The sequence below is a fragment of the Leuciscus leuciscus genome, assembly GCF_965113295.1.
Source record: "Leuciscus leuciscus genome assembly, chromosome: 23".
Taxonomy (NCBI): Eukaryota; Metazoa; Chordata; class Actinopteri; order Cypriniformes; family Leuciscidae; genus Leuciscus; species Leuciscus leuciscus.
Window position 1 is genome coordinate 15,051,812 of NC_138747.1, and position 27,667 is coordinate 15,079,478.

The following is a 27,667-nucleotide window of genomic DNA, read 5'->3' on the forward strand; positions in this document are numbered from 1 at the left end:
CTCCGGATCCGGTGCTTTTGTTTCCCCACTGGTCAGTAATCCCACAATTGGCCAAAATCTGCAGAAACCTTTATGAAATTCTGTATGGAGGTGTTTCCCATTCTTATCTGAATTTTAGTACAGCTGAACAGTATATTCATTGACCCTTTCAGTTTTGTTGAAATAGCTAAAAGAAAAAATATTAGAGTATCGTTCTTTACAGTCCGATAATGGAAAGAAGAATTCTCACCTTCCCCGGCATTTTGGATCAATAATTGTACTTATTTGGTTGCATAATTTTTGGAATAGTCACAGGCAGTTCATCACTGTTTTCTGCAGAACTGCTTAATAGATGAAATGAACTAATTTAATAATTGATGATCTGTACAATGGAACTGAATCAACACTGAACTGACTTCAGCTGAACAATGACACTATTTTCTTTTATAGCTGCTGTACGACTGCACTCTGTTCGCATCATTGAATCATTTTCCTGTTATCACCGTAAATCTGCTTTGAAACAATCTGTATTGTATAAAGCGCTACATAAATAAACCTGACTTGACTTTTGAAACAGAGTTTCTGATTATCCAGTAGAAATGTGACAGTTGAACACTCCTCTGCTTTTCTTTATTTGTTTTTCTCTTTCTGTCTATTCTATTGTTCTGGAACCCACTCATCATTGGCCTTCTTCCATCTACAGCCACTACTGTGCTCTCTTCATTCATTCTACACCATTTCTTGTTGCCTGAAGCAAAGTCAATGATTCACTATCTATGCAATTGTCATCGTAAATAGCTTTTCCACAAACCTCGCACATTACTGGTCTCCATTCATTTCATTTACCTGATGTTGAACAGGAAATGGCCATGCATAGAATCTGGGATGAATCTGACAGCACCTTATCAATTCATTTCATTGTGTAGTGTATTTTGAAATGATCTCTTAAACCTGGTATACACATAGCACATTATCAATTTGTATTATTCAAATAAGTAAAATGATTGTAAGGCTGCATAAATTAGGTCAAACAGAACCCGGAACACTTACTATAACACCCGATGTACTTGTTACATCGTAAGAAGAATGGCACATTTAGTAATATTAGTCTGTCTCATCCTTATCCCGAGGTTACCGTAGTCAACCGGATCCGGTCCGTATCCAGATTAGATGGTGGACCTTCACCTAGACATGACCAAAACACAGCTATGAATATCAGCAGAGACCGTGTCTACTAGACAATCCCCTGTGAAGGTCTCGTCGACACAACAGCCATCAGCACAGATCCTCAGCAAAGACCACAAGAACCAGACAGGTCCTCCACACACACCCTATGACCAGCTTCAGCCATACTGGCGTGATGAATCAATCTTCAAGCAAATGGAACTGGATGAGTATTTCTCCAAATCCCGATCTGAACTCTGACTTGTGATGCAGCCTGAATCATAATGACAACGTGTTCGTTCGTTGGCCAGAAGAGAACTGACCCCCCCAACTGAGACTGGTTGCTCCAAATGTATTTTTCTCCATTTTGTCACCGGCTGGAGTTTGGGTTCTTTGCCACTGTCACTTCTGGCTTGCTTAGCTGGGGGCACTTAATATTCAACAATATTATTCATCTGACTACTAAAGCATGTTGTACGAGAACTGAACTGAGCTGGATAATTACTTTTCTTTTTTTTCTTTTTTTTTTTGCAGAACTGCTTTGTAAATTAAATGAACTAATTCAATAATTGATGATCTTTACAACGGAACTGAATCAACACTGAATTAACTTCAGCTGAAATGTAAAATTTTCCTGTTATCACTGTAAAGCTACTTTGAAACAATCTGTATCGTATAAAGCGCTATATAAATAAAGGTGTCTTGACCTACTGTAGGGGTTGGTGATGTAATATTTGAGTATTGTTCTTTACAGTCCAGTAATGGACAGAAGAATTCTCACCTTTCCTGGAATTTTGGATTAATTATTTTACTAATTTGGTTGCATACCTTTTGGAATAGTCAACATTGCCTTCATAGGCAATTCAACAATTCATCAATTTTTTAAGCAATGAAAGAGAACTAATTTCGCAATATGTGCGCAGTATCTTAGGAGATGGTTTATGTGCGCTGTCTGAGAGACGTGCTTTTTGCTGCTTTATTAGGCTTGAACGCTTAAATACACATACTTACGTAACAAAATGCACATCTTTGCAAATGTCCTCATATTCATGTGGATCTGTGCAATCGGCCTTAAAGTGACAGCAGCCTAATATACCTGCTGCCGTCTGTGTCATTAATGTTAATCAAACAACAAAAGAGAGAAAAATCTTTTTGTAACTAAGAATGAATGTATATTTAATTTACAGTGAAGACTTTGCAGTGTTTTTTATACATTTGATTACTTTATACAATTTGTGTATTTATGTTTGTTCTATTGTAGTTTTTGTCCTATTGTTTGTAATTAGTTTCTTTGTTCTTATTTTATCACTGACTGTTTACTTTCAGTGAGTTTTTTTTTTCATGATATTGAAATTGGTGACAAGAATTATGAAATTGTAATGGCACCAAACATTTTGATATCATAAAAAACTAAATATTTATATCGACTTTTGTATAAATGAATATGATATATATTGTTATCGTGAAATAAAATTACTCATATCATGATATAAGATTTTAGTCATCTCACCTACCCCCTAATCTTTTTTTTTGGTTGTTATTTAAAAAGCACGATGGTAATGTGCGCCTATAGGCGGGTCCACAACGCGAGTACACTTTGTCCCGTAGATGGTCTGCTTGCACAATTTAACCTCACGAACGAGCAAATCCGTTTCCTCGCTAGAGAAGCGTTCAGTTTTTCCGCTTGCAAATTCCGCCATGTAAATAGTGAATCCGCCATGGCGCAAGCGCAACTGGCTTTTAATGGGAATGGGAGATGAGACTCTGATTGGTTTATTGCACGTTACGCCCAAAACACACCTATTACTCATTAAGAGAACAGGGACAACCCTTTTAGAACATTTGTCGGGCGCACCGACCATTATTCCCATCATTAAACTAGCAAAAGTGGATTTGAACACGCCCTAAGTGCACTTTAGACCATGCGCTTAGATCGTTAAAATAGGGCCCAATGCGTTTCATGTCGGTTTCATGTCAATGTAGGCAACCCTCTGACTTGAGTTTGAAATGTACACATTTCTGCAGCAGGTCTAATAAAAAAATCTTCTAACTGAAGGATGATTTGCAAATTCACACCCTCTCAGATAAATCACTGTCACTTTTCCTCAGGAAGCCTGACAGGTGTTTTTCTGGTTACTGCAGATGCTTTCTAGACCAGTTTCAAGCAATTTGAAATAACACATAATTACTCTTTCTTTCAAGCCAACTCTCGCAGAGTGCTTTGGGTTTAGTCATCTTTACCAAAAAAAGAAAAGCATGGCAAAAATCTGATTACAGTGCCAAACCCAGACTCACATAATTATATATATATATATATAAAAAATTTTTCATATCCTGTATCAGATACTAGTTTGCACTTCCTTGACACTGAACAGACTTGCATAAATCTTCCCTGCTTACCTGACAAGCATTATACAGCAGCTGGTGCTCAAACTTCTTAATTCCAAGAATCTGTTGGAACATCTCATACAGCTGGTCCTTGCTGAGAATGAGCTCAGAGGCAGCGCTGGCTGTCATGCGCTGCTGTTGCTTGCGTGGGTCTTCCTCTCCCCTGTAGATGGTATCAAACTTGGCCATCCACGAGCTGAGGACCGTCTCCTTGCTCAAACCATCGATCTCGGGCAGGCTGCGGACACGCTTCTCAATATGCTTCTTGAAGACCTCACGGGAGTCACTGGCCGAGCAACCGCCGCTTTGGACCATGCGTGACACACGGTCGCTTTTAAGGAAAATCTGTGATCAAAGATAAATCTAGTTACAGTAATAAACCAGGCATTTATTTGATATAAAATACAGTAAAACAGTAATATTGTGAAATTACAATGTGAAACAACTGTTTTCTATTTTTGTATATTTTTCAGCAGCCATTACTCCAGTCTTCAGAAGTCATTCTAATATGCTGTTTTGGTGCTCAAAAACATTTCTAATTATTATCAATGCTGAAATCAGTTGCCCTGCTTAATATTTTGTATGGAAACCATGATACTTTTTTAGATACTGTACATTTTTGAGGATTTTTTGATGACTAGAAGGTTCAAAACAACAGCATTTTTATTTGAAATAGAAAGCTTTAGGACCATTATAAATGTCTTTACTATCTTTTGGTCAATTTAACACATTCTTGCTGAATTATTAATGTCTTCAAAAAAAAAATCTTATTTCAGTAAACACAAAAGCTAAAGAGACATTCGCGAATAAAAAATAGATACTCACAAACAGATACTATATTCGCCAGAGGAAGTTACCATAGCAACAGCAATCTGCTTGAGGCTCATTATTGGATATGTGCTGTTATTGTCATTTTTAATAGATTTATATATCATAAATATATGTAGTGTTCCGTTTAAAAATTCACATTATATTCAGATTTACATATTCTCAATTTGGGTTGTACTAAAATGAACCTCAACATTCATTTGTGCCACGGTAATTTCCTTTATATGTATACAAATGCATATTGTATATACATTTTCAGATGAATTTTGTGGTATAATGCTTATTAAAACAAACAACCCCCAAAGTGTAAATAGACTCAGATTCAAGTGTGATCTAAACTCGGAAAATCAGAGGCTGAGACGGTTTCTCTCCATTCCAAGTATAGCTATTTTTCTGGCAGCAAAAGTATTGGCTGCAGGTCAGCGCAACCTTGTTAAATGGTGATCAAGACACTTGAAAAATACTTTGTCTTAAATTAGACAAGATTGTCCCTGTGTCATACAGTCGAGTCCTGATTCATAACGAGACAAAATTGGTGTGAATTTGACAGTGCAGAACCTGACTGACAGTGTGTAGAAGGGTTTAAGGTTATATTTATTTAATAATCTATTCTTTCCCCCTTTTTATTTTCTCTATTCTCTCACCATTCACCTCTCCTATTTTTTTACCTCAGTCTACCTCTCTTCAGTGGACACAATTCCCTTAACGTGCCTGGATAAGCAGGGGAGATGAGTTGACAGAGAGGGAACATCCAGCACAAATTCAATAAGAGTTTCAAGGTTTAATTGAATTGAAAAAGCTGGCTTTGGCTGTGACTGAATACAAAGGCATTTCGGTCATTAGTTTCACCTCATTAAATTACCACCCATACTGAGAGCAATCTCCTTTACGCCCATTACTCTAGCCTGTGCTGCAATTTATTCCCAATTCACCTTTTCTAGGTCATAAAAGATTATATATCACCTTAAATACCATTATGTATCACTTTGAGATTACTTATTTACCAGCAAGGCAAAGTTTTATAAAATCCTTTGCAAGGATTTATTTCCTCTTCATTTTGGGCTGAAGTAACTTGAAACATTTAACAGGTTGATTGCAACAGTTTGTTTGTGTATTCAATACATGCTCATATATGGATTACTCTGCTCATCAAATCAGCATAAAGCAAACAGCTTAACATTTCTAAACAATCCCCTTTAAACTGCATTATATTAATGGGAGATACAAAGGATTCGGTTAGATGTCCTCAAAAGTCAACAAGTGGTACCTAACCAAGACACCATTCAAAAGCACTTTTGCCCATTTCTTTGCTGTTTGTGTTTTACTAACTTTCATTCGGCTTTAAACAACCGACACAATCACCCTGGACTCTATAATGACACTTATTGGTTTGAAACATCATGAAAAGGCATTTTTATTTGCTAATGCCATTGCAAAAATTCCCTATTTTCATGCATATTTTTCACCTAGTATTTATTTATTAGTAACTATTAACTATTACTTAAAGTTAAAGCTGCAGTTGGTAACTTCTGTAAAAATGTATTTTTTACATATTTGTTAAAACTGTCATTATGTCCTGACAGTAGAATATGAGACAGATAATCTGTGAAAAAATCAAGCTCCCCAGGCTCCTCCCAGTGGTCCTATTGCCATTTGCAGAAATACACCGCTCCCGGTAAGAAACAACCAATCAGAGCCAGGAGGAATGTCTTAGCAGTGTCAATCAAGCTCGTGAACGCGCTGATCACCCCCCTCTCTCGCACAGCGCCTACAGTCGTTCAAAATCAAGATAGCCGGTGTGCCGCAGCTGTGCTAATGGCGGACAAACAACTAAAACTGCCAATTTCTCGAGTGGCACCAGCTCATGCAACAAAGACAGGTAAACGGAAAAAGACCGATGACGATAAACAAGCCCGTCGGAGCCCATTGACTCAGTGTCAAAGCTCTAGCCGCATAACATACAGATAAAATGTCACGCACTGTGCAAAGCAACAATAGAAACCTGCTAATTCACTGGCTTGTCATGTTGCTGAAATAATGTACTAGCAAACCTTATTTAGCATTACACATCGCTAGAATAATTACTTAGATACTGTAACGTTACCATTATTATCTTGCTAGCTATTTATAACTTATAGAAAGAGTGCAACGTTATGAAGTTACATTACATGTATTGCAAAATACGTAATGATTTGAGGACCAAGTTTGTAGTCAAAGTATGGGCAGGCCATAGTCAATGTAAAGCATATTGTTGATGTTTCGTCCCTACCAGTGAATGTGCGATAACTGTTTATCCGCCGTCATCAGTGTCTCTGCATGTTTACTAGCCTGCGCGTTCATGGCAGGCTCCGCTGTGGAGGGAGGGCTGTAGCGCAGCTGAGAGCGAGGGGGAATGACCTGTAAGCTGTGCTTGTTCAAATTTTCAGGCTAAGTCAACGTTTTCTAAAAGCTCCCTACTGCAGCTTTTAACTTTACCAATGCTAGCTTGATAGTGAGTACTAAAATACATCTTATTTGTTTATATTCATAATGATAAAGTTAGATTTTTTTATTACATGTGATGTGATTCTGACATGATGTCACTGCATGCACTGCGCTCCTCTCCGCTCGTCTCAGGTAAATAATGCGTCTTCCAGCTCAGCGGTCGGAGTCGCGCGTTCATGTGTTTTGGGGGCGTGGCTTTGGAAGGAGCCCAGAAGGGAGGGGGTGGAGTGAATGGAAATAATGAGCTGTCTTTAAAACAGTAGTGAGAAGTTTAAACAAATTTGGAAAATAAGTTTTTTAGACAATTCCTACCTACCCAACCTTTAAAGGTGCATTAAGCAACTTTTTCATGTTAAAAATACCCGTTTTCTAACCCATACATGCTTAAACAATTGCCTGATGGGCTGAATGAGCCCTTCTCTGATCACTGAGATTGTCTCTATAATCCTGTAAAGTAAAATAAATAAGAGGGATTCGGGCCGGAATTTTAGACTGGGCGTGACGTCATGCGCGTTCACGGCACGCTCACCTGGCTGTCTGGCAGGTTTGTGTATTCGCCGCCATTCTCCGTAGAAGATGGATTCTAAGAGACCGGCTTGTAGTTCATTTCAAACACCAACGCAAACTCCACGTAAGATAAAAAAAAAGAAAACTTTTGTCCGTGAGCGTGCACACTTCTGGCTGCAGTTTCGCTTGCCGCCAGAGGGGGCATAGTTCTGCAAAAACTCAGAGACTTGCGCAATGCACCTTTAATATGGGGGTTACAAAGATAAAGTGAGCAGTAGACCTATGCTTTTAAGAGAGATCTGATACATACTGTACACTACCATTCAAAAGTAAGTTGTTTTTTTTAAACTGAAATTAATAATTATTATATTATTATATTTCTGAAGGATCATCGTGTGACACTGAAGACTGGAGTAATGACTGCTGGAAAATTAAGCATTGCTATCACAGGAATACATTTTTCTTTTTTTAAATATATTTTAAAAGTTTTAAAATTGTAATCATATTTCACAATAACAGATTTTTCTGTGTTATTGATCAAAAAAATGTAGCCTTGGTGAGAATACTTCTTTCAAAAACATTTATAAAAATCTTACCGACCCCAGCTTTTGAACAGCATTGTATGGGTTGGGTTTAACATGAGTTAGTTTGAGATCCACTGGAAGAGTAACTCCAGACTTGTTGCATTTATGAATAAAATGAGCCTAACCTCATAGTAGCTTTGGACAGCGTTGATGAAGGCCTCATCGGCTACAATCTGAGTATCTCCATTCAGGAAGGCCATGAAACGATCTTTCACTGTCTGAAGGTGCTGCTTGCTGATCTGAAATGAGAACACATGAGAAAGACATAAATTGAAATATATTACTGAATTTCACTTCATGTGACAATTAAAAAACAATGCAATGTTGTTATTTGGTGACCAGGGCAAGATTCACAAAAAAATCTTCTTAAGAAAGAAGTCAAGAAATTTTTTAAGATAAATTCCAAAGTTTGTAAGAATGTTCCAAAGTGCATTTCTTCAAATATTTTCTTAAGCACATCTAATTAGCCTTTCGCCGAGCCCCGCCCCCCTTAGTTACTGTTGCTACGTCCGACAAACAAATGGTCAAACACGACCAGCGCGACAGATTGCCATGACGGGAAGAGGTATACCCGTGCGTGTCAATGACCTTTTTTGGAGCAATACCTCCGCGATATCCTCCAGATCGAGACAAAAGGGGTTACAGTATATGCAGTGGAGGGATATATTCAAAATATAAAAATACGCAATGAAGGAGACACGACTACTATCGAGGCTAATGCGAAATCTGAGAAACCCCATGACCTGTAAGTTACCTCAAATGCAACCAGCACAGCCTTGTGGACCAGTCATGCTCTTGCACTGCCGGGTAAGTTCTCTTTCATATGTTATGGTCTATGAGTAGCTATTTTGTTAAAATACAAGGATATGTTAGATAGCCAGTGTTGTGCCTGAACGCGTTCATTGAACGATAGTTCATGAACTCGTTCATATTTTGGGCGAACGTGAACTGAACGTACTCTATTACTGCCTGATGAACGTTACTGTGAACTCGTTCATTCTGGTGTCTGTGAACGGCACGCTCTCTCAGTTTAACTTCGTTCATAATGGTGCAAGATTTCTATAGAAATGTATTTGTCCCGTTCCGTTCGGAACCTCCGTTGTCCCGTTTATTGACGCTGATCTAACCACTGATGTATGACTGAATCTGATACAACAGCAACACGGCACTTGATCACGACACCGGTCATCATCCAATCACAGTCCACACTCACGCGCACCAGACCATACGAATAACAAACTCTAAATTGAGAATTAATTATTATTTTGGGACAAATCATTGTTTGATTTGCGCACAGAATCCTCCGCTGTCTGGTCGCTTCGATCCGGACTCGCGCTACCGGCAAATCCCTTTCACTGTCCGACTGGGTTTTGATTTCGGCAAATCAGTTTTGACGAATTCAAACAACGTGATTATTGTGAGTCCAGCATACATCCAGCCACGCAAGAAAGCATGAAATCGTCCTGAGGGAATAATATACTGATGTGATTTGCTGGCCAAGAAACATTTCTGATTATTATTAATAATAAAAAAAATGATGAATGATGAATAATGAAATAAATGAATAAAAGGTTCAAAGTAAATGTATCCGAAATAAAAAAAAACGTAACATTATAAATGTAGGCCTACTTGCTGAATAAAAGTAGGCTATTCATTTCTTTAATTTCTTTAAAAGTAGTGTATAATTACAAAAGCTTTCTATTTCAGATTGAAATACTATTATTTTGAACTATGGTTTGTGTGTAATATGACTTTAATCAAAACAAATGTGTTGTCTGAAAACCTTTTAAACACATACAAACCTGAAATGACATATAGGCCTACTGTGTTATGTTGGCCTAGCCTATAGCCTACAAATATTTTGAGTGTCCCTCATTTTCCTGTAAAGAACCATGCACGATTGTCCCGCATTTGTTTAGTTGGCAACCCTACCCTCAATGCTAAACCCTGGTTGGATAAGGATTTTAAAATTGGATATAAAGATGAAATCTGACACATAGTTTCAGTGTTAAAACTGATAACATAATTGCTGTCTGTGGTTTTATATGGGCTGTGGCAATAATTTTGAAAAATAATAGCTCGCAGCAACATATGGAAAAAAAGAACTGAACTAGTTCATTTTTTGAAACTGTGAACTTTAGTTCAAAATTTTGAAGTTTGAACTATGAACTGAACTAGTTCATTTTAAAATTTGTGAACTGAACTTTGAACTAGTTCATGTAGAAAGTGAACTTTCCCAACACTGTAGATAGCCTACATGTGCGTCAAAGCCATTCAAAGCTAACTAACATTTCTCTGTTGTTTTGAGAATAGCCGTTTTGAGAATCAGAATTAGAATGTTTTATTTCCATTGTTGTTGATGAACAGAATTCACAAATAGGAAATTGCTTTGGCTTAAAGGGTGCATAACAGATAATATAATAAAATCAAATAGATAAAACAAAACTTAAGGCATTCAGATATCCATTTTATTTTCGTAATGTTCGACACATTTAACTGGGAGTGGGGCCGTCCACACTGTTTTATCCATTGTAGGCACCGCTCACGTTGTGTTTTCGGCTTTGGGAATGGAAAGAACACAACTCCTCCAGACAATCTCTCGGGGTATTTAGTGTCCGATTTACAAACGCCGTGGACGCACCGCTTCACCATCTTGCTTGTAGTCAATGTTTGTCGGACCTGCTCATATAGTAACGGTTGCTATGATGTGTGATTGGACAATGGCCATTTTGGGGGAGGGGCCGGCGAGAGGTCAATTTGATATAGTAGTTAAAAATAATTTTATTCTGAATGTTTTGGGAATCCGGCCTAAGAGAATTACTCAGCAAATGTTCCATTTGAATCCATCAGTGGAAGTTGGAATAAGTTTTCATTCTGCCTTGACCTAAGATCAGTTTGACTTTCACTTAATGTTATAATTAGCGTTTGATGAACAGATGAATGTGGCCCTTGAGCTGCAAAAAAAAAAAGAAAGAAGCCAAGCCTCACTTAACAGTAACAGATTTTTTCCCCAGTAAGTATTAGACCTCTTGCCAATTTTACATTGCAAAAACAGATCATATTTCAGCCAAGAGACCACATTAAACCTCTAGACGACTGAAGATGAGAGACACTGACCATCTCAAAACATCTTTATCCATCTGGATAGAGACTCGATTTGAAAGAAATGTGAAACAAGCATCTACATTACAGTGATTGCCCACAGAGTGCTACAGCTCTACATCTGCTAATGAGTTTTGCTCATTATATGGATATGAAACCATGATCTTTGTGTTTGGAAGCTTGGCTTTTTAACAGTCAAGCCTATTTTTTTTCTTCTTAATATTTTCAAAGCTCTTTTCTGTTCTGCTTAGCCAGTATTCATGTTCCATTTGTGAAACTGAGGTGTTCTCCACTTCGCCCATATTCGCAACACACAAATTATTAAGAGGCTGAGAGCAGACTGAATCTCTTGTCTCATAACCGAGTCAAGGAATTGATAATTATAGCTTATCCTGCGTTCCTCTCCTCCCTTGTGTGTTTTTCTCCCTTCCATAAGAATTTAAAAGTAAAATAAGCCATTTGGTATAAAATGTGGGCTTTACAGTTAAATAGGGATAAGAAATGAGATGGATTTGATCAGTTTTTGTGCATAAGAGAGAGTTGTGGCTTTGTGAACCCACCTTGTGGATGAAATGATTCATCACAAAAGAAAAATAACATACTGACAATAGCCATATGACTCATTGCTTAGTCCTTTGTGATACTTTAAAGGTTAGTTACACAGTTGGCCAAGTTACCTTGATATAAGTGGTACAAAATAAAAAGATAGAAATGATAGCACAGTAGTTGTACTATGATATGACACAACCTGAAATGTTCAAAAGAGCATGTAGTAATGAAAGGGTATACTTCACACCATTGTTCTAAAGCATTATGGGTAATTTTATACAATGAATCCACTCATAATCCATTTTACGTATTTCCAAGTGCAACATGATATTGGATTAATTGGAAAACTTGGTTGAGACTGAAAATTTGTTATTTTGAAACAAATATATTTTAACAACGTACATCAACAAATCGTTTACAAGACAGGACTTCATTAAAAAATAAAATGGTGTCCATTTATATTTCATGATGACTTTAAAAAGATGCTATGCAATGGTTACAGTTTCATTTGGTCTGTCTTTATTCAATACAAATATGCGCACACTGTGAATTGTAAATCAGAGGATCAATGTAAACATGATTTCCTTTTAATTTCACCATTGATTTAACTCAATGAGATATGGCATTTAGTTAATTTTCTATTGATTGTCACACCTGTCCAGTAAACAGCAGCAGGCCTTTGATATTTTAGTGTCCCCACCTCCAGGGTCTCAAGCCATATGGTCTCTGTTTTCAGCAATGTGTGTGTGTGTGTGTGTGTGTGTGTGTGTGTGTGTGTGTGTGTGTGTGTGTGTGTCTTTATTTCAATGTTGGACATCCTTTTAAAATCCCAGGTGTTCCTCCTCATGGAGCATGTTGTCATGGTCACTGAGAGTACACATGAACACACCCTTTACCCCATTATCCCCTCTCAGGTTATCAGTATGACCTCATAACTATGAGAGGCAGCTGCATTATCTCTATTACTCCCATGGTAACTGCAGGAGTGATTATAGTGGATAGGCTGTTGATGAAGAGCAATTAAAGCGTATCCTCCAAACACTCATCGTAATGTTCTCTCTACGCCACCATGACAATGCCGCACAAATGTTGAGGATCCTACATGGACCCTTTTCACAGACTGTGATAAAATTTTAATCAGCATTGTAAATCCTAAAAAGTTTTTTATATATATATATATATTTTTTTTAAGTACATTTATAAAACTATATTTTGTATTATATTACAAATAGCTGTTCCAAATTCAGCCTAAGTATACTATGTATACTAGTAGTAGGTTAATATGCTAGCATTACTCCCACTATTTCTGCAATATATGGCAAAAATAATAAGAGTAGTATGCGATCTTGCTATTCTCAACTCAAAGTCAAACAGGTGAGTAAATTAAGAATTTTCATTTGGGTGAACTATCCCTTTAAATTCAGATTAAGTCACACCAAAGTCTTTTTCAAGTCAATTCACTAGGCGGCAGGTGTGTGAAGTAACGAATTACAAATACTCACATTACTATAATAAAGTTGTTTTATCAGAAATGTTACTTTTTTAATTAGTTTAAAAATTGTGTATTTTTACTTGAATACATTTTAAGTGATGTAACTGTTCTTTTACTACACTATTTTCCCTCTGTTTGTGATTGTTACATGACGTGTCACGATAACCTTCACCGTCACTGCCATCATCATCTTCACCTTTCGCTGTCATCGTCACCATCACTGTTACTGTCATCTGTTAGTCTCCGTCCGCACTACAGTTCCCAGCATCCTCCTTGGCCCACACCTGCATCTCCTCTACCATTACCCGCACCTGCCAGCGATCATCATTATCATCACAGCTGTCTGTCATTGTATAGTTATCATCTGTGTATTTAAGCTCCTGCTTGTTCTGTCATTCCTTGTCTTTTATCGTATGTGTTTGGTTGTTTTCTGTATCACCTAATGGTTTAAATAAATTATCTTATCTTGAATTTATCTTCATCTTTATCGTTGTCGTCGTGCCTCCCACTACAGAAGCATCTGTTACAGACCGTTACAGAAGACCAGACCTAAAACCAACCAAATAAGGAGGAAACTAACTAGACACAGGTGTAGAAGGTAAACTAATCAGGGACTAACGAGCACAGGTGCAGACAATAGGTGTGTTCGACATCGGCTGCGGCTGGATGTAACTATTCATGGGTTTCATCAGGGGCGAGAGGCATCCAGCTGCAGCCCCGCAGACTCACTTCTTGCTAGACACCAGTGGCTGGACACCAGTGGATGGACAGCAGACGTCATTTCCGTATCGTCATTCACTTTTCAAATTGACGTAATTTCCGTATCGTCATTCACTTTTCAAATTTGACGCGCCACGCAGATGTCAGCGGTAAGAAAAAAATAATAAACTGTCGATGATTTATAGGTCATGTCAGAATTCAAATGCACAAACTAGCCAGTTTAAAAAAATCGTCTTGTTTTCAAGGTACTGTGTCGTGTTTTTTAACGCAATTTTCCACCGGACAAAATTGCGATTGTTAACTCATGATTTCTGTTCTGTCTGTGCGCACCAATCTTGCACTTCTATCTAGCACTACTCCTCAACCAGACCACCTAGAGACTTCGGGTTTTCGGCATTATGTTAAGGAAGGTCTAATCTCGGGAACGCACAAAAAAAATCCAGGAAAAGATTTACTATCTCTTAGTGTTGTGATCCCATGACGTGAGAAAATTGCGCTAAAACACTCACTGAGTTTTTATTACTTGTTTAAAGGTATTAGTGAACTCTGTTGTGCCTCAATTCTAGAGCTAACTTAGGTTGCTACAATAGATTTTCCAATTAAATCGTTCTTTGAGTGGTATGATTTAATATTGTAAATACGTTTTTTTTTTTTTTTACTTGAATGTGTGAAGATTGTACCATTTGTACCATGTGTAATTTCCAATAAATATTGCAAAAACATGAAGTGTTAATTTGATCTGGATTGTTTGGTAAATTGTCTGATCATGTGAATCTACGTATATTTTAAAAACAGAAGTGGTTACATTTACAAAAAAAAATAAATAAGAATTGAATATCCAAATGGGCAAGGCAAAAAACTGTGGTCAATTAACATGTACAAGTCTGTTGTATTGACAAAACGTTATAGTCCATTGATCTAGGCTGAATTTAAGTCACAAAAAATAGTGATATGATCTGAACAATATATATTTTCAAGGTGGTTCTTGTGAATGCAGTTTGCATGAATTATTGATGTTATAATATTAAGTATATTATTGAGAATTGTTTTATGTAAAGAGATATGATAAAGATCATATTTCAATTTGCACACAGCTTTCATATTATATATTTTAAGTCATAAAAGTAAAATGACAATACGGAAAAGACGTGTGCAATTAAGCCTGCAAAGAATGCTGTCTATCCACTGGTGAAAACAGAAAATAAATATGCTGTCTATCCATAGGTGAAAATATAAAATAAATATGTCAATCCAGAGGTGAAAATATAAAATAAATATATGTCTATCCAGTGGTGAAAATATACAATAAATATACTGTCCATCCAGAGGTGAGAACTAAATATGCTGTCAATCCAGAGGTGAAAATAGGAAATAAAATTGCTGTCCATCCAGCGGTGAAACCGGAAATTAGCGGCGAAACGGAAATGACGGAGAAAACGGAAATGACGTAGGCTGTCCATCTACTGGTGTCCAGCCACTGGTGTCTAGCCGGAGGTGAGTCTGCGGGGCTGCAGCTGGATGCTATTGTCAGGGGCATGTTCAAGTTCAAAACGGTGCGCAACGTTTTGCTACGGTTTCCGGGTTGAACGTCATGTTTCCTGGAAACGGCGTGCACCGGTGTGCAACGGGGTTTGAGATACGTTTTCTCTTGTTTGGTGGGTGTGTCAGAACTGCAGTCCAATCAGCAGCAACATGTATATAAAACACGGGGTATTAAAGTGAACTTGCACAATGGGTTCAAGGAAAGTAATTTACAAATGTGTTCGATGCAGCTCGGTATACGCAACAACTGAGGATATTAGAAGACATGTTTGTCGTAAGTTTTATTGTAAAAATATAGGATATCAACATAATGATGTAGTTGTTTATATTTTTAGCTTCATTGCAAGTGTATGACATTTGGTATAGAAATAAACAATGGTAATTAAGTGCTTTTCCTAAAAATGAGAAAGAAAATACAGGGTATTAAAACAGTATGACCTACAAATAAAGTCAGTATGTGAGGCTAAATAGATGTATTTTAGTCTGAATTAGGTAAGATGTGTGCTTCCATTTCAGTTTCAGCAATCCCTTCACTCGATTGGGATGTTCTCTTTTGTTCTGGGCGGCAAGTGCAGTAACTGTAACATCGCGCATATTTTGTAGTATTAAACACATATTTATACCGACTTCATCAGGCTCAGAAAATTCTTCACAAAGAACACAAAGAATGAGCCTTCTCAGCTGCCCTAGTTGCAACTGCGTCATCAGAACAGTGTGTTCAACGCATCACCGTTTCTGTTTAAAAAACGTTGTGCAACGTTTTGCCGGGGCTGAACGCAGCCCTGGTCCCTTTCCACAGCAGGGTTGCCAACTTTTCAGTTTAGCTCGGAGTGAGACTTCTCCGACGGGGGGGGGCTAACTGGGGGATGGGGCAGGCAGGGGCCACTTGTGCTTTTAGGGGGCACACCTTTAACATTCATCTTAACCAGTGTTGGGCAAGTTACTTAAAAAAAGTAATTAGTTATAGTTACTAGTTACTTCTCACAAAAAGTAACTGCGTTAGTAACTGAATTACATCATTACAAAAGTAACTAATTACCAGGGAAAGTAACTATTGCGTTACTTAAAAAAAAAAAAAAAAAGTTTAAATATAAGAAATTTCTTGGATACCCCCAATATGAAATGTTAAATGAATGAAATTGACATTAAATAGAACATCTTATTATTATAAAACATTGTACACTAATATACACTATTTTAATGTTGCTGTGGGACAATGTGAGAGACACCTATTAACTTAAATATTAAAATATTATCATTACTATAGTGCAACAATAAAACAATAGATGGTTTAGAACTTTTAATATTTATTGCACAGACCACAACTGGCCAACAAATAAGTCTAAAAATAAATTATGCTTCTTAAGAAATGTACCAAAAATAAATAAATAGTAGCCTAATAAAAATATACATACACATACACTAGTGCATATAATTAAAATGATAAAACTCACACCTTTACAACTGGTAGACATTCTGTATAGCCTACTTGAAGTATTTTCTTCCTCACAATAGTAAGTTTAACAAAAAGTGCTTTCAATATAATACTGAACAATGTATCAACATACATAATAATAATACAATATAATCTTTTGGGGGTTTATTTTTATAACCTACAGAGAATGTCATCATTAGAGGTTATTTTAGCCAAATTCTAGTCGTGTTTGCCGCACGTGCACACAACCGTCAAACAAATATGTTTGAACGTTCCCTGCAGGCTATTTTGGAGTTTATGTTATATAAACTAATTAAAACATTGCATATGATACCAATATGCTACAGAGATTATTCAAATGCTGATATGTGTAATTTATTTATAAATAAAGTATTTGCTCGGACACATTCGGTCACTGTCGCGCACTGTCGAGCGCGTTCTCGGACATACTCGGTCTCTCTCGCGCACTGTCGAGCGCGTTCTCGGACGCACTCGGTCTCTCTCGCGCACTGTCGAGCGCGTTCTCGGACACACTCGGTCTCTCTCGTGCACTGTCGAGCACGCTCGCGGCATTCGCCTCGTTTTTGTCGAGTCCCGCGCCTCATAAACACTCACACACCAGAGAAAAAACGTTGCAGTTCCTATGGCTGAGAGAGAGCCTACTCGGATGAAAACCGCTTCAGTGAGCTCAATTAAAGTAACGCCGCATTTTTATTGACAGTAACGGTAACGGCGTTGTAATGGAGGAAGCAGTAATTAGTTAGATTACTCGTTACTGAAAAAAATAACGCCGTTAGTAACGCCGTTTATTTATAACGCCGTTATTCCCATCACTGATCTTAACCTATGTTCAGTATTATTTCAAGTCATTTTTCACCATGTCATGCATGACTGCAATCTCTAGAAAAAGCTAATAAATAATATTAGCTAAGCTAATAAAACAATTTCAATTCAAATGAATGTTTCATTATGTTTAATTGTAGTGTGATATAATGATCAATAATAACACATTTTTAGCATCTAAGCACATCTAGGCACTTTTTTACACCTGGGGTGGGCGATATGGCAATAATATCACAATTTTTGTTTTGTTTTTCAGAAAAAATCACGATTTTATCATGATTCTTTTTCATGTTGGTTTTACTATTTTGCATGTGACTGAGCATTACAGCCAAACTAATGTCCCTATTTTAAAAACAAAGCCTTATAACAAAATATAGGTAACAAAATATAAAATAAAAAAGAATGGCAGACATTTAGGTCAAAGTGGCGAAGCTAAAATCTTTGTCACTATTTTCTTTGTTATTAAAAATTAAGAACAGAGATACATATTACACATACACAACTTAATATACAAATGAAATAAACAGTGCTTTATTTTTTCAGCTATAGGTGTATTTAACAGTAGAATTGAAGAAAGTAATTAAATGGACAAATATGAAAATAAAACACAACAGACTTACAGTTCTCAGTCAAGAGCAGTGAATGATTTCCTCTGTGTGTTTTGTTGTTTTATTAACATTAAAGGGATAGTTCTCCCCCCCAAAAGTCATAATTTACTCTCTTAAGTTGTTTTAAACCTGAATAAGTTTCTTTCTTCTGTTGAAAATAAACGTTATTTGAAAGAATGTCAGTAACCAAACAGTTGATGTACCCCTGTGACTTCCATAGTATATTTTTTTCCTACTATGTATGTCAATGGGGACCAGCAACTGTTTGGTTTTGGGTGAACTATCTCTTTAAGAACAAGCGGCAGCATGTTTATTATTAGGGCTACTGTCTCTTTAAGAACTGCACGCGACGCGTCTAATATACACGCATATATATATGACAAGCAGATTTTAATTAATTTTCTCTGTTTGCTTTCACTTTAGACATAACCAACTTTGTTTATGTAAACATTGTCTGTATTTGACAGTATTAGCGCAATATAAGACTCAAAAGATAACTTAGTCCAGTAACAGGCTTTTAGTGCATGTGCGCGTCGAGTGTACGCGCTCAGTAAAGCGCATATTTGAACAGCGCATCAGCAGCGAATGACATGTTTAACCGGCAAGGCTTTAAAGCACATGCAAATAATGAACTTTTGTGAACTGCAGTGTCCCATTCCTCTGCGTTAACATTTGATGTGAATATACGTCGTGCTGCAGTGTAGCCTATAGATGAAGGCGCTGCAACTGATAAAATGCGCAGTTGTAAGACTTTCCCTCTCTGCCGTGCGTGCGCGCGCTATCGGTTGGTTTGGACGACAGTCTCGCATGCGTGCTCGCTCTAGGTTCTGGGAGATTTTTAACTAATTTGCGCCATAACTAGTGGTCCATCCAGTAGTTAAGAGCCTGAATTGTTTATAGTAATTCTGAAATTTAGTGCACATGAGTGAAAAAAAAATAGAGCACAGAAGAATGTCTATTTTTGCGTGAGAGCGTGAGATTGAGGCTGAATGCGTGACTGTCACGCGAGATGCGTGAGAGTTGGCAACCCTGCCACAGGTGTATAAAATCAAGCACCTAGATTATGAATGCAGACTGCATTGTGCTTGATTAATACACCTGTGGAAAGGGACCGGATGAAATCCACGAATAGCCGCGTACAGGCGGGGAGGAGCTGCAAACGGAGACGTGAAGTCGGATACTTTCTGGTTCCCGTAGTGACCGCTCACGTGGTGTTTGCATACTTTACCACAGCTGAAGTGAAATAAATGCAATATTCAATAAAGTTCATTCAATACTTTATGTACTGCTTCATACAGCGTCTGTTTGAACAAGAATAAAGTTCAACATAAGCTACTATCAATGAAGTGGAGTCTATGTTTTTTAATCAGTTTTAATTTGATAAACATGACACAATATAACATCGCAACTACATGAAAAGAGTGTTTACCAGGGACGCGGGAAGTGGGGGTGCTGGGGGTGCTGCAGCACCCCCTGTTTTCACAGAATTGTAAATGCAATGCATATGTTAGTTCATTAAAATGTATTCATTTTTAGCATTTAGTCATTTATTTGTAATAAACACTTTAAGTGGGCTATTTAAAAATTGTTATATATGTTAAATAATGTTTTTAAAACATAAGCGCAGAGTGTAGGTGTGTGTGTGTCGAAAGAATTTGTCCGCAGCTGCAAAAAAAACAAAAAAACAGTCAAAAACCCCACTGTTAGTGTTTTGTAAGGAACAGGCAAATATGTAAAATATAGCAGGAGACATTTTAATTGTTTACTAATAAAACAGTTTTTTTTTTATGTCAGTGTGGGCTATAGCCACGAAGTTGACGAATCGCGATCTTCGCAGCGCCAGAGAGAAATGCACATTTCATACGAATTAGGCCTACATAAGCAGCGCAGTCTGTTTTCTTTCGTTTTGAATTGTTCTGCTTAAAAGTAGACATTTCAAGCTATCTATATGTCTCAGGTCTGTGATGCGATAGGCTACCTTATAGGCCTACGCTGAGTTTCGGTTCATTATGAGACGAGCTCCAGGTTCGCCAGCGCCTCCGTGTCCTGATAATCTATTTTCTAATAGCCTTCTTATTTATTAAAACCAGACAATTTTTTTGATGAAACATCGATTAAAATTAAGATACAATTAATACAAAACGAAATTAAATTTAAAGACAGGCTTTGTGCTTTCAGTTTGAGGTCTCTGTGAAAGTTTTAAAACATTCGTTTAGTGCCGCTTTAGAGCGCTCACGTCCGTAGCTGAGAACTGTCTGTAACATGTTTTTTTCTTTTTTTTTGTGAAATAGTCCAGTGCGACTTAAGCTATAGGCCTATATGTTTTTTCTTCCTCGTGACGCATTTTTTGACTGATATGCGACTCTGGAGCGACTTATAAAATAGGCTACGGTAAGTTATTTATTATTTTTGTGCAAATGTCCCATACAGTCCCATCCTTTAAGGATTAATTTATGTCCCGTTGACCGGTCCATTGCGTTACGAATAAAAGCAGAATCAATAAAGTAAAAAAGGTGATGTGCAGTCAGGTTTAAGTGTGTGCTATTTGAACAAGTGTTCTCACTGATACGTTTGTTGTGATACGCGGAGATTTGACGAGTTTTATAGTCTTGATATTGTTTCTCATTCAAAAGTGGTGACGCCCCCCCCCCAAAAAAAAAATCAGCACCCCCAACCTAAAACCTCTTCCCGCGCCCCTGGTGTTTACTGTTATAAAAAACTGATTTGTGAGCTTTAGAGGAACTAAAGGTATTCGAATAAACACGAAACACATGTGATCGTTGTCATGCGGTGAATCCGGCCAATCGTGGAACAGCTGTGTCGTCATCAGAGCTTGTGCAGCCCAGTGCAGCCGCTCTTGAGAAGCTAAGCTGGCTGAGTTCTCCGACTACTCTCGAATCGCTCTCGCGGTACTTTGATGGCATACGTCACAGTCACGTGGCGTCGGCGCTGTATCAAGTCGGACAAAATTTCTAACCGGCATGTACTGCTTCAAGTCAGCCGCCGATCGGTCTGCGCAGAGCTGCATGAAGTCGAACAAGCCTAGTATATGACATCATGGAGACAACATGCTTGTTTTAATTGTATTTTCATCCATCAACATGATTGGCTAGGGAGAGTGTGATCGGTTTTGTGACTTTCGTCAAATCAAACTTTAAAGGGATAGTGCACCCCAAAATGAAAATTCTGTCATAATTTCTCACCCTCAAGTTGTTCCAAACCCGCAAGACGTTGGAACACAAATTAAGATATTTTTCATGAAATCTGAGAGCTTTCTGTCCCTCCATTGACAGCTATTCAACTACCACTTTAACGCTTCAAAAAATTCATAAAGAGATCGTCAAACTAATTGAGCAGTTTAGACCAAATTTTCTGAAGAGACACGATCACTTTATAATATGAACAGATTTAATTTAGGCTTTTATTCATCAACATCAGTTTTGGTAAACAGAAGCTCAAGCATGTTCACTTGACATGTGAGAACAAATGAGGTGTTATGCAGCACGTTTGAGCATCAGCAAGAACTAATGAGGTTTGTTCTCGTGTCATGCAGGTTCGGTAGAGCTTCTGTTTATGTTCACTGATCAATGTTTATATGTGAATAAAAGACCAAATTGAATCTGTTCATCATATTAAGCAATCAAGTCTCCTCTGAAAATTTGGACTAAACCACTGAATTCATATGGATTAGTTTTACGATCTCTTTATGAACTGAAATGTCAAAGTGGTAGTTGCATAGCTGTTTGGGTAGGCTCTGGCTAAGCTGTGATATAAACAAAACGCTATTGGCTATTTAAAAAAAAAGGGAGAAGCTGGTCGATATGTCCCGCTCTGTCTTCCTGTTTCAGTGGAAATGACATCAAGCATTGAATAATGCTGTACATTTCAAGGCACTTCAGTGGGCCTTTAATAACTCCCGCAAGTGCCACATTCATATTGCGGGGAATTCCCACTCCCATTTTTTTACAGAGCGAGTCCATTCAGCTCCTGGAGTGCCACTGTCCTGGAAAATTCAGCTCCAACCCCAAATAAACACCTGGACAGCTAATTAAGGTCTTACTTAGGCGTTCCTTAGGAAACTTACAGGCAGGTGTGTTGAGGCAAGTTTAAGCTAAACTCTGCAGGACAGTCCATCCAGAACCAAGTTTGGGCACCCCGATATATAGAGACGCGCAGAGAATATAGTACTCTTCATTCTTTCTGACAAATAGTAAAAGAGGATGTGAATAACAGTCTGTACAGTGTTTTGACTGTACAGTCAATTTCAAGCTGACTGAGCCAAGTGGTTAGTGACACTAACCACCATATGGTACAAATCTATACCTTGAATCCAGTGCAAGTCATTATGAATGAATGAATAAATGTAAGTGTATTTCAGTCTTTACTCTGCTTTTCTAAAATATACATAATATAATAAAATATACACAATATACAGCCTAAGCTGTTGATCTAATGCCATTTGATTTCAACACCACAGCTGGCATTGCAAGCATGATGTATTAAAAATCATATCAGTGTTGAATATCAAAAAGTGTAGTGTAATGAATGAACAGCCTGTCACCAGAGACTCTCCAAAACGAATGGTCTTGGAATTAATGACTGAGCTGAATTTAATTGGAAATCTTTAATGAATCATTCAACTCTTCTGCTCCTCCATCCCTCTCTCCCATCAATCCTTTCCTCTTCTTTAATTCTTTGGAAATGACTCATTTCCTCCCTGTAAAGATTAAACTATCATGTTGTTAAACGTTGGGTTATGGCTATTTCACTGCTGTTGGCACACGCTGGTGCAGCTGGAGCAATAAATACAGCTAATGACTCTCACGCTCTCCGTGCAGACCCTCCCTTTCTCTATTCGTAAACTGTTATGTTCCAAACTCTGATTCACAGAAGCTAAATAATGTACATTAGTCCAGTTTTGTTATACAGTCTCTTTGTGTGCTAACTGTAAAACTGCTACAGGCTACACACATGCAACCTTAGATCCACCTCACACCTGCCTGTTGCTGGTAACTATAGCAACTGACAAAACACAGACCCTTGTCATTGAATCCATAGGTAGTAATTTACTATCACAGACACACACATGCTAACTACAATACTAGATAATGATGGCAAAGGCTGGGTAGTATCAATCTGCTAAAACCTTACTGGCATCCACAGTGTTTTCTGCCACCGGAGTGGGGGTGGGGACATGTGGGGGGAAGGGAAGCTTATATGATTTAACAGACGACTAGAAAAAGTCCATGTTCTGAGGATGTAAAAAAAACACTAAGCTAGAGGTTAAAATTGACTCTGACGACTTTATTAGAGCCGACCTAAGCCCTGCGCTCGGATCAGAGTGAGGTTTACACATTTAAATTGACTTCTCCTACGTTTAGGAGGGCACTTGAGAGTTTTTCAACATGGTCTATATAAATTGTTGATCCTTATTGTGCATTCTCCCATTAAAGTGCCGGTCCTCGATGTGACCTTCCTAGTGCTGAAAGCACATAATTCCAGCAATAGCTCTTCCACAGAGAGCTGTTTTTCACAGAGAAGAGACTATGCTTCCCTTCACGCTCAACGAAGCGTCACATTTGGTTTTGTTCGACAGGAGAGTCAACATACCATGTCCATGGCTTCTTTCTTTTTTTTTGCTCTGTTTACCAGTTTGAGAGAGAGACAATAATGAGTGGGAGAGAGAGCTCGTGGGACACAAGAAAAGCTTTTCAAATGTCACTCAGTCAGAAAGCAAGACTGTATTGTTTGACTCATAAGCTTTACTGTAAAATAAGGGGCTTCAAGATGATGTAATTTCTAGCATATTTAGCTGTGTAGACAGCATATCGTTTCAAAGAACAAATATAATGATCTAGAAATATATTGGATAAAGATCAAGCAGCAAGTGTGAATCAGCTACTGGTTTGAAAGCAAACCACTTAGGACGTTTCCACACAGGCAGTTTAGTTCGGAACGGGGCCCAGTTCGCATTAAAAATTGCTCATGTAAAAGCTGTCATGCGGACCCGGGTGAGCAACAAACCTGAGACTACCTGGAGGAGATGGTCTGAGTTCAGTTGCTCTCAAACTGTGAAAGCAACACGGACTCGGGTGCTCGTTTAGGAAGTAAAGTAACCCACTCATGAGTTTCAGCCTATTACAATGTATTTAGTTAAATAAAACACATGTAAGGGATTAAAGTTTTGATGATTAACCTTGAATATGAGCAATAGTGTTACAATATCATGCTTTAATTTTTTGTAAATGCTTTAAACAATTACAGAATTTTTTTTTTGTTAATTTGTTAAAGTCAGCTTATTTCACTTCCATAATATTAAGTTTCCGAGTGAAAAACAATATTCAACGAGAGAGAGAAAAAAGATGGTGGGACCAGACTGGCTTGTTGGTTAGAAGGGGAGGGGCTGACAAATAAGAGGGTTTAGTGATGTCACAAGAAAAGTACATTTGTTTCAGAGGTGGAGCAAGTTGTAACATTTTGGAAGGTTACAAAGACTTTACGTTACAATTAAAATTTACATTTAAAAAAACTTGGGAAAAAGCCTTTGTCGACAAATTGTGCAATAAGACCAGGAACACATAATGAGTGAGGAAATAAATACATTTTGTTGACTTTACCTGGTATTGAGACAAAACCTTGCTGTTTTCATGCAAGTCGGTTTGGTAACGCTTTAGATTAGAGCCCCTGAAGTACTGCATGAGTAAAATGAATTTATAGCATACCTTTCTGTAATTATAGTGTACCTATAAAGTACATACATGTATAAGGGAACAATATGTAAAGTTTGGGGAATAAAGGGGTAACAACCAGGAATATTAAATATTTTATACTGCAAGCTTTTTTTTTTAAATACTGGAGAAATACACTCTTGTTCAACGCAGTGACAGGTTGAGTGGTGCTTCTTACTCTCTTGTTCTATAAAGTTACAGGGGACTTACAGGATGTGATATCTGGGGGCTGTAAATTAAAGTGGTACTTGTTACTTGTTACCCTCTTGTTCCATTAAGACTACCACTGAAAAGTATGGGGTATGATGGTATGATTGATTGATTGATTGATTGATTGATTAATTTAAATGTATCTAAATATATTTTATTTTAAACATATTAATACTTTTATTTAGGAAGGATGCATTAAAGTAATCAAAAGTGAGTAAAGACTGTTACAAAAACATCTAACACATTTTTGGGGGGGGGGGGGGGGGGGGGGGGGGTCACTTTCCACAAAAATATGAATCAGCACAGCTGCTGTTGACATTGATAATAATAAAAAAAAAAATCTTGAGCACCAAAGCAGCATATTAAAAGGAATTCTGAAGGATCAAGGCTGGAGTAATGATGCTGAAAATTCAGCTTGGCCACAGGAATATGTTACATTGTAAAATATATTCAAATAAAAAACAGTTATTTTAAATTGTACAAATATTTCACAATACTACTGTTTTACTGTATTTTTGTATCAAATAAATGTAGCTCTGGTGAGTATAAAAGCAAAAAATCCTACCAACTCCAACAACTTTTTTTATATATATATACAATTCAATAAATCTACTTACATGCAGCTTATAATGCTACTAATAGAGAGATCTAGTCTGAATGTACTGCAATGTTTGCATTTGTGTCATTTATACACTCTGTGCACTTATAAGACTGCCTGTCCGGAAAGTGCCTGTGTGTGTGTGTGCGCGTGTGTGTTGCAGGTGCCCACTGGGCTCATGTTGATTGCGTGGGAAAGGCGGCTGGAGTTTCTCACTGAGAACAGATTCCCATTAGCGATCAGTAAGCCCGGGATAGAGACACACTGCTTTCATGTCCCTCGAGTCTCTGCCTGTCTGTCTGTCTCTCTTGCGGTCTTTCTTTTCATGTCCTCTGGATGTTATGTTCGGTTTATGACTGATGCTGCCTGTGTTCCAGCATTGATGGTTGACAGTAAAGCAAGCGCTCCAGACTTCAAACTTTGACAGAGTGTTCACTGAAAGGTAATTGTATAATATTGTGTAGTCATTAAAACCCTGCATGTTAAGCAGACACTGAACTATTTGTCAATTTGCTTCTTTGAAGGCGTAAACAGGTTTCCATATAAAACTGCCAAGTCGTAAACAGAGTAAAAAACAAGGTAATTGCGTCTTCATATTTTACATTTGCATCTTTGTTTCATGTAATTGCAACTTTGTTTCTCACAATAATGACTTAATATCGTACAATTGCGACTTCATATTTCACATTTTCAACTTTATTTCTCACATACAATTATGATTTATCTAACAATTCCGACTTTATTCTTCCCAAGTGCAACTTTGTCATAACTGTCACTTCATGTCTCACAATGTGACTTCATATCTCATAGACTGGTTTCACAGACAGGCCTTGGTTTAATTAGAACATTTAAGTAGCTTTTATAAACGTGCCTTAGAAAAAGTTTTATAACATGTTGTTCTGAATATAAAAAGTACTACTTCGAGACACCCTTAATTTGAACCCATCTGGAAAGGATTTAGTTTTAATTCCAGTAGTAGGCCTACTTCGTAATCATTGAAATCCTGTTCACTAATGATCATTTTTAATACCTTCAGCCTATCTAAACACCTGAACACATACTGCTGTCCACATTGTGTAAATGTATCTTTGAACCGTCTTAATTCACACAGAAACTCTTGTGCATATAGAGACTGTTATGTAACCAATCACAGAAGGCAAATGGATGCGTAATCCCAGATTATAAACAACCAACAAAGCAAATGAAGTGGTCATCCTCCTACTGCCTTTATTCAAGCACATGCTCACCAACACCAGTTCATAAAAAAATAAAACACACTCATCAAGGATACACATACATCTGTGGTATTTACACATACTTCATTAGTGGTAGTGGTAGACAAACGTTTGCTTTCTCTTTCAACTCACTTCTTTCCAAAAACGTAAAAATAGAAACATAAAAAGCAAACGGAATGAATACGTGTGAGGCATGTGTATGTGCAGTGGTGCTCATGTGGGAGATACAGGTTTGATTTCTGCAAACAAAACATCGAATTACATTATTTTTTTAAGTAATGTAATGATAATTAAAAAAAAAAAATCAATCATGATAACTCTCGAAATGGGTCATTACATGAGAAATCAAATTTGTCTTGATGTTTTGACATCTAAGAGGTCTTTGTACCATTAAAGCTTCTGGCAAGTTTTATAGCTTATAGGGGTCATCGGACGCAAAATTCACATTTATATGGTTTGCATATAAATGTGTCTTTGCAGTGTGTGGACACAACCACAATACAATGAAAAAAAATCCATTCACTCCTTTTTTTTAATCCTCAAAGTCTAAACACTCAATATTTCTGCCCTCAGCCATTCGACATCCCCCCATGGAAGAGAGGGGTGGGGTGAGCAGTTGCTCATTATCATTTAAAGAGACATGCACCAAAACGGGGTCGCTGTGAACAGAG

The 27,667-nt window shown here is 37.5% G+C and overlaps 1 protein-coding gene across 10 annotated transcripts in view; it reads right to left on the reverse strand.

Annotated features, from left to right (window-relative positions):
- Nucleotides 1–27,667, reverse strand: part of cadpsa (Ca2+-dependent activator protein for secretion a) — a 137,491-nt gene that overhangs the window by 99,761 nt on the left and 10,063 nt on the right. For all 10 annotated transcript variants that reach the window (XM_082156072.1, XM_082156078.1, XM_082156077.1 and 7 more), the window contains exons 3-4: nucleotides 8,060–8,173; nucleotides 3,544–3,876 (exon numbers count right to left, since the gene is read on the reverse strand). In XM_082156072.1, the coding sequence (XP_082012198.1) occupies nucleotides 3,544–3,876; nucleotides 8,060–8,173 (447 nt within the window). The remainder of the gene's footprint in view (nucleotides 1–3,543; nucleotides 3,877–8,059; nucleotides 8,174–27,667) is intronic.